This window comes from Olea europaea, chromosome 14 (genome assembly GCF_002742605.1).
Source record: "Olea europaea var. sylvestris chromosome 14, O_europaea_v1, whole genome shotgun sequence".
In the NCBI taxonomy this organism is placed as follows: domain Eukaryota; kingdom Viridiplantae; phylum Streptophyta; class Magnoliopsida; order Lamiales; family Oleaceae; genus Olea; species Olea europaea.
In genome coordinates this window covers 971517-980405 of record NC_036250.1, presented here as the reverse complement: position 1 = coordinate 980405, position 8889 = coordinate 971517, and the positions used below count along the sequence as shown (strand labels likewise).

Genomic DNA, 8889 nt, shown 5'->3' with positions numbered 1-8889 from the left:
TCACTGAATTCTGGTCACAGATCATTTATATTGGTCACAAGTCACTGCATTCTGGTCACAGGTCATTAATAATGATCATAGTTAATGCATACTAGTCACATGTTATTGTAGAATGATCACAGATCATTAATTTGTGTCATCCAATGTTTTGCATCCTATGTTTACAAAAAATCAATGAATGAAAAAAGAAATGGAATTATAAAAAATATATCAATGTACATTTCCAGTCTTCATCCTCTTTCTCTCTTTATTCTTGTTGCTTTGACTCAACAGAACTAAGCTGCTGCATGTTCTACGATTGTGACCACTTTCACCACACCGACCACATTTGACGGTTATGTTTTCCTCGTACGCTGCTCTGAATCTCTTCTCAGTAGGCCTTCCACAACTTCGCTTTTGATTAGGTGCAATTACAACTATGTCATGGACATCATTTGGCACTGTCCATTCAGCTGGATTTCCTACCGGAAAAATGGTTTCTTGGTATGTATTTCTGAACGCTTCACTTGTGTAGTAGTAGGAGCAGTATTCATATGGATCCATCTTCATACTCGCAAACACAGCCAAAGCATGTGGACAAGGTAGTTGATCAACTTGAAGCATCCTACATGTGCATGTCCGGTTTTCTATATCAACAACGAAGGAGGAACTTTCACCGCTAACTGAGAACATTGCCTGATTCATAGGTGAAACCTACAGATATAGACTCAAGTTATAGGCATAACAAGTCACGTAATTAAAAAGTAGGACACAGATGAAATTGCATGTCATGTAGTTCTATATAATATTGCACAAATATTACTGAAACACAACGGTACAGATCACAGCAGAAGTCACAGCACATGTCACAGATCAGATCCGGTAAGTCACAGATTATAGATTAGGTCACAGTAATCAAGCTTACCCTCAGGTTTCTCATATCTGTACTCATTTCCCTCATTTTTCTTCTCATACTTGATTGACAAGGTTGTAAAAGTGCCTTGGGCATCCTCCTTGTGTCTACAGAACTAAGATTGTAGAATTTGTCTCAATGACTCCAACAAAGCTAGAATATGGTAGTTCTTGGCAGACTTTGTGACCGTATTAACCGACTCCACAATATTCGATGTCATTGTAGAATACCGGTTTGAAGGCATGTGGAAACGTGACCATCTCTCAGGTCCAACTTCGTCCTACAAACAAAACCATGGAAATGTGTATCATATAGCGTACAGTACCATGTTAAACGTATTTATGTGAATATCATCATAGGACAACATATAGTATAGTACCAGATAACCCCTTATCTTCTGATTAATCGAGCCGAGTTGTTGCATGTAATATTCATATTCCAATAGTGTATAGGCACGAACAGCTACATTGAATGCTTGTGTTATGTTTTGTCCTGATCTCCCGTACCGTGATTTTAGATTTTGTAGTAGATGGTAAGAACATATCCCGTGACACGCTCCCGAATACACGTTTTCAATCACCTTTTTGATGCTGTTGTGACGATCCGACATGAAGCACAAACTGTCTCTATCCCCATATGCTTTTCTCAACTGTCTAAAAAATTATGTCCAGGAGCTGTCATTCTCGTTATCCCCAATCCCGAAAGCAAGTACATAAATGCTGTTATTTGCATCTTGTGTACATGCCATGAATAAGGTGCCACCATAGTGTCCATTTAGATAGGTATCATCAACCACAACAACTGGCCTACAATGTTTCCATCCCCGTATAGATGCACCTAGTGCCATGAAGTAATATTTAAACCTATTGTGACCATCAATTTCTAGACATGTGACTGATCCAGGATTTATTTGTTGTAGCACAGAAAAAAAGGCTGGTATCTTATTGAATGAATCAGTTGGATCACCCCTAAGCACTTTCAGAGTTTCCTCTCGAGATCGACAAGCTTGGACATAATTCAGAGATACTCCGTATGTATGCAGCATGTCGTTGCGTATATCATTCGGTGTGTATATTGTGCGCGATGATGTGTACTTATACTTAATGCAAGTTGACACAACCATCTTTGTTACTTACCTATGAGTACTGAGTACGATGTTTGAAGCACATATGTGACCTTCTGCAATGTGTCTGATTTTAAACATATCTGTTTTGGCTAGCTTCGATGCTCTACATATCCAATTACACTCATCACGTGAACATTTTACAAGATAGTCTTTCTTATCGGACCGAACAACCACGTACTCAAACATGTTTTGGATTGCATAAAACGACAAGCTCAATTTCATTATCTCCTTGTTACGGAAGACTCTTCCTTCCTCTACCTCCCTAGCATCTGCCACCGCCACAACTGTGACCTCATGCTCAAGATTGTCACTAGATGGATCCATTATTACTCCACATATGTCCGATGACATATCTGTTAATGAAAACACATGTTCGTTCGATTGAACATCAACTGATAGCGCAATAGGCTGTTTTTCGATATCCGCAGTTGTCACCTCGATGTGAATTGGATATTTCGCAGGGTCACGACTCATATCCTTTAAAACCATGTAAGACAAGACATTCTCATCACTTTTGATTGCTACTGGAGGCAGATCACTGTTCAAGACATACTTCATTGTCACAGCAACTTTTGCAGGGTCAAAGCTAAACTCTTTCATAACTGTGTCGACAAGCCTCAAATACCCGCAACTACGATCAATTAAAACCAGTGACACTTGTGATCCATTCAACAGACACACGTGAATTAACCCCATTTTCTGCAAAATTAGCAAATACACGATCAGCCTAACATCCAAATATATGTTAAATCTAATTGCAAATGGGTCAAAATTAAATTAATGGTCAAATGTCACAACAAACATATATCGAATCTCAAGTATCATTGTCACGTATTGAAAACATGCAGGTCACATAGTTTTATTTCCCAGATTTTTTTTACGAGAGGTCACAGATCATTGCATAGGTCACATGTGACATTTAAGTCTTTGTATATTGGTCACAGTTAATTGCATGTCGGTCACAATTCTGTTAAATGATCACAGGTCAAAGCAAATGTATGTGGTATCTTGAATGTCATGGTCACACATTGAATACATGCAGGTCACATGTATTCAATGTGTTACAATTGCATGCAATAATCGGTCACAGTAACTAAGTATAGGTCTGTCGCATATGATTAGATTCGAACAAGAGCATCAGTATCATAATACACAGATTCAAACACTTCACACATTTCGAGACACAAACACCCATACATACTGAATGCATGAGGTTATATCTTGTATCCAGGGTCACATGTTTTCCATAACGGTCACAACAGTTTTGAACAGCAATGTCCGTCATTCATGATTAGAGTTCTGTCAAAAATCATATTTCTGATCAATCGAAGCTTGTCTAGCGTGAAAAAACGACAAATTATAATGAATAAATCAAAATTAGACACCTGATCAATTTAATTACACGCCTGAATAATGTTTTCAGTGACTGTTCGAGCCAATCTCATACGACCCGCGACTGCAATTTGTGACCAGAATTCGGTTTCACCGTCACTTCCGCAAGAGCCGGTCGTAATTGGATGTATTTTCAGATCTTCTGGCTATTGAAATTAGATTGAAAGATGAATTAATCTTTTTTAGGAGAATCCTGATATTACGGCTCTTTGCTCGGGATTGTTTTCCATATCAAATTATATTAATATTTGTTTTTATTTTTAGGCTAATTTCTGATTTTTGAAATATGATACTTATTTTCTTATTTTTGAAATGCCCTATACTTAATCTCTTGTATGTGAAATTTTCCCAATACACAATTACAATACTTTAACTTTATAAATTCATAATTAACAAACTTATAAAAAGACTTTAAAAATCAGGTGATAAATAATAATAATAATAATAATAATAATAATAATAATAATAATAATAATAATTTTTTTTTTCTATATACACAAATTCCCTAATTGACAGATCTCTTGAACAAATTCCCCAATCTAGTAGTTCCTTCAAATTGAGTCAAGTAATCAAGTTTATTGGAACCCATCCAATCCCCTTCTAATGAACCACCAATCCTCAATTCCCATCACAATTGTGTAACCTCAATTTTCCTTTGAGGTTAATATTACAGTCAATGTATTAACAGGAAGGTAATGAAATTGTGGATTTTATTTTGGCATCCCCCTATAAATTAGGGAAATTAATGATTGAAATTGGTCTCACATATCTTAAAAAAAAAAAGTTGAACCCCAACTTTGAGGGTCCCTACCGCCCCGCCTCTAGAGCTTTGTGAGGGATGTGCCCCAACAGGCCAGGGAACAAGAGTTGCCTATACATTGTGCCTACAAGGAGTCCAATTCCATGTTTCAGGAATCGAACCCCCACATTGCGGCTGCCAGCAAATCGCGAGATAACCTCACTCCTATCCTTTGCACCATTAGACTATGCCCGGAGGGGGCTTGGCCTCACATATCTTCTTAATACCATATGTTTTTGTTCTCTCCCTTGATAAATGTGCTTCTAGCTTCTTGTGACCTAAATGTTGTAATAATTTCCGATTGGGCGTGCCTGGTATAATTATTAACAAATTTGGCACTCTTTCTTTATGGTTAAATCTTAAAGTAAATTTTAACGTAGTGTTTGTGATGTTCATTGTGCACGTCCACACTTGGAGAGGAATTGACACGAACTATGAAACATCGTTAAGTTGCTATTGTGCTTAGAGATATCTAATATGGGATTTGGTTATTAATTTTTCGATACTTCAAGTATATTATGGGTGTGTTCGGTATGTTAAATTGGATCGCATATGGAATCTAGAATAAAATTAAAAAAAATCATATCAGGTAGACAGTATTTTGATATATTAGGTGAATGGTATTCCCTTGTTTTTCGTTGAAAAGTACGTTATTTTCACTATCTTATTATATCTAGTCTAATTTCATTTTTACCTCTCGTTGATAGTGTAAATAACATCTGCTCCCATTTGGAAATGGTGGTGGATTTGAAGTAAATGTGGTGGTGGATTGAGGTGGTAGTGATGATATGGTTGGTGCCGACGATGATGGATAGGGCGAGGTCCAGATTTTACAGTGTTGTAATAGGGTGGCGATTTACTTTTGGCTGTGATAATATATCATAATCAGATAACAGGTCACTTTCAATAAATTAATGGTCACGGTTAATACAGACTTGGTCATAGAAGGTCACAATTAACATATAAATGCTCGCAAATTTTAAATGTAAATAGGTTTCATCACAAATATTCACTGTTAGCATGTGTAATTGTTAACACAGATTTGATCACATACAATTATAATTATGCAAACTTGGTTACAAACGGTCACAATGAAAATAGGTATGGTTATAATAGGTCACAGTTAACACAAATTTGATCACAGAGAATCACAGATAACTTATAAATGGTCACGAACTTTAAATGTAGACATTGTTGTCACAAAAGATTCACTAACAATAGGACGTCTAGTTACACGTCACTATTAACAGCGATTCGGTTATATATAGTCACAGTTAAGATAGATTGGTTATGAACACTCACAATGAAGATAGACTTGACTACAACTGATTACAGTTAACACAAACTTGATCACAGAATGTCACAATTAACATATACCTCACAAACAGTCTAGGAAATAGTCACATGAACTCTGAGTTTCTCGATGAAATACCGTATCCATGTCTTATTGAAATGCAATAGTTCGATTTGGATGTTGGGTGAATAAGTATGTATGAATCTGTACATGTGGATAATGATTTCTTTTCTAACAAACAAGCACATCAACTGGTTGACAATATTATTAAAGGTGTACTGAAATCTACTAAACTTGGTGATCATAAGGTGAGCCATATTTTAGTTATAACTGTTTGTATAGTCATAATAGTATAATTAAATGACATCTAACAATCAGAAACATATATCTAAAATGAATTATAACTAAAATGAATTATACTTCACTAAAAGCCTAAAAGAATTACTACTATCCAAATCAAACTTCATTTATTTATATTCATTAAATTCATAATTATATCCACTTTTTAATTATATATTTCCTAGGACCCCATCAACTTATAATCTTAAAAGAAGGAAAATTTGCAAAAATTAGAATCTTAATATCAAGTTTGTTTTCCTTTATTTTTTGGCGTCTATTGTGGGAAATAATTGTGGCATTCTTTCTATATATATATATATTTTAATTCTTTCTATTTTTCTTTAATAACTTTTAAAATAAGACAAAATTTCATAAGTAAGAATTTAAGTATCATACATTTCAAAAATAAGAAAACAAATTTCAAATTTTAAAAATCATATTTTTATTAAAATTTATTTACGATTTAATTTATTTATTTATTAATTACGTATAGATCACGAATTTATACAATTTGGTCACAAATTAATGATTTAATTAGTCAGTTATTATTTTTGGGTAACAATTCAAAAATTTTATAGGTCAAAATCTGTTCATCGATCACAAATCAAAAAATTAATTAGTCACTGATCAATTTTTAATTACAATTTATTTATTGGTCACAAATTAAAAATTTTATAGGTCATAATTTTTGTTTTCGATCACGAATCAAAAATTTTATAGGTCACAAATTATTTAATGATCATAGATCAAAAATTTCATAGGTCACAATTTGTTCGTCGATTAAAAATTAAAAAAAAAACTTCAAGTCACAATTTATTTATTAGTCACAAATTCTAAAAGTCACAATTTATTATGCAGTAAAAAATAATATCAAATTATTGGTTGCAAATTAACAAAATTTTAGATCACAATTTATCTTTTTCCTTGGTCACGATTAATCAATTTAATGGCCACAGTCAATCAAATCACTTATGACCACCGCCTCACCACTAGAGGAAATAGCTGCAAATAACCTAAATATAAGAGTGAATTGTGAAATTAGACCTGAAAAGATAATTATTTTAAGAATAGCCTTTGAATAATAATCTTTCCAAAAATACACCTCATGGAGAATTTGCAACTAAAACCATTACAATGTATAAAAAACCTTCTATTAGGTCCCCAAAGAAATATAGATCATGAATCTTTAATAAATTTAACCCCAAATATTATACAAAATTTCATTGATCTAAAAAATGCAACAAATAATGAATTAAATTATTTAAAAGAAGATCTGAAGAGTTTTTTTACAGAATATTTAGATCCAAAATTAAAATATAAAAATGTTTATATAGATAATAGAGCAATCAAAATAGAAAATAATATACATAAACTGATTCTTAAACAGGAAAGAAGAATTAACAAATCAAATATAATTATTAAAGAAAAATTTTTGACAAAAGATAGTGAATTCTATAAATTCTATTGTAATATTTTAAAAACTTATGAAGATTTTAATTGGATTCAAAATCTTAATCCCTCCGCTGCACACTTCGAAGAAGTGGTATCAGAGCCATGTTACTAACCTAAAATTATAATGAACTTAGTAGAAAAAGAAAATATAATTGAAGAATTTTTGAAAAAGACTGAAAAACATAAAAAACCAAGTTATCCCTGCTTACCTAAAAATACCACAAATGAAAGTTTTGAGGATATACACAAAAGACTAGAAAATTTAGAACATAATTTACAAGTAGGAAATGCTCTTTTAGATATAAAAAAAAATAATAATAAAAACCTTAAAGGAAAAAATATGATTATAATTAATCCACCTCAAGATTTTAGGATAACACAAAAAGAAAATAATAAGGGGAAAAAATGAAGAAAGTCAATATATGATTACAGATGTAGAAGAACAAGAACAAAAATTCTTAAAATCTACTGGTGAATAGTATGATGAATATAAAAAACAGTTAGAAGAATTAACTGAAAAAATGAAAAATACAAAGATGAATACTAATCCATCAACTAGTCGAAATATAAAAATAGAATTCAGTAGTGATGAAAAATACGATTATCCTTATTATACTACAATACCTCTTAAGGACGGTATTAATCAATATAGAAAAACACAGAAAACATACACTGGAAATATTAGAAAACAATCTTAAAATAAATAAATCCAATGAAATATTATAATGAATCAATTCACACAACAGGAGTATGGTTAAATCTAAACTGTGTAGATAAAAATAAAGCTATTGAAACATGGATAAAAAGTACAGACTTAGCAATACAATTTAATAAATGGGAAACATATACAGCTTTTAGATTTATAGAACATACAGTCAGAGAAATTGTTTCTGAATGGTGGAAAAAGTTACCAGAAACTATTAAAGGAATAATAAAGTATGGAGAAGGTAGAACTGAAGTATTAGATAATAGAAATAGTTTAAATGATCAAAATATACAAGAAATATTAAAAAGGTTTGAAAAAGCCTTAAGAACAGAGTTCTTAGGAGATAGATATGCTTTTAATGAGGAAGATAGAAAACAAGATGAATATAATGAAGGAATGATAGCAATGAAAAATTTAAGGATGTGTGATATGTGTGAATTAGAAAGATATACATGTAAATTTGAAGAATTATACTATAGATTAAATCAAGGAGATTGTCAAGAAAATAAACCTATATTAAAATTTTATTTTACGAAATTACCATTCCCATGGGGAATTAAGTTATTAAAAGATTATGAGAAATTATTACCTCTAGGAGAAGAGGAAGGAGTAAAATAGATAGTTTTGGAAGTAGAATTGAATTTACAAAAAGAATGATATGCATGTGATGCAGAGAAGCTCTAGAAAATAAGAAAGCATATAAAATAAGAAAAAATTCCTTATGTTGTTACAAAGATATAGGCCAAATTGAACAATTTGGATGCCATAAAAAGAAATATAAAACATATAAGAAATATAAAAGAAAATTTAAAAACTACAAAAAATTTAAGAAAAGAAATTTTAAACCACACAAAAAATATTTCAAAAAAAGAAATTGGAATAAAAACCA

At 31.9% G+C, this 8889-nt stretch overlaps 1 protein-coding gene across 1 annotated transcript; it reads right to left on the bottom strand.

The window, feature by feature from the left end:
• Window positions 1–210: 210 nt before the first annotated feature.
• LOC111409707 lies at window positions 211–844 on the bottom strand. The gene is made up of 2 exons (XM_023039719.1): window positions 803–844; window positions 211–693 (listed from the first exon to the last, which is right to left on the bottom strand). The coding sequence occupies exons 1-2, from the start codon at window positions 842–844 to the stop codon at window positions 211–213; spliced, it is 525 nt and encodes a 174-aa protein (XP_022895487.1).
• Between the last annotated feature and the right edge of the window lie 8045 nt (window positions 845–8889).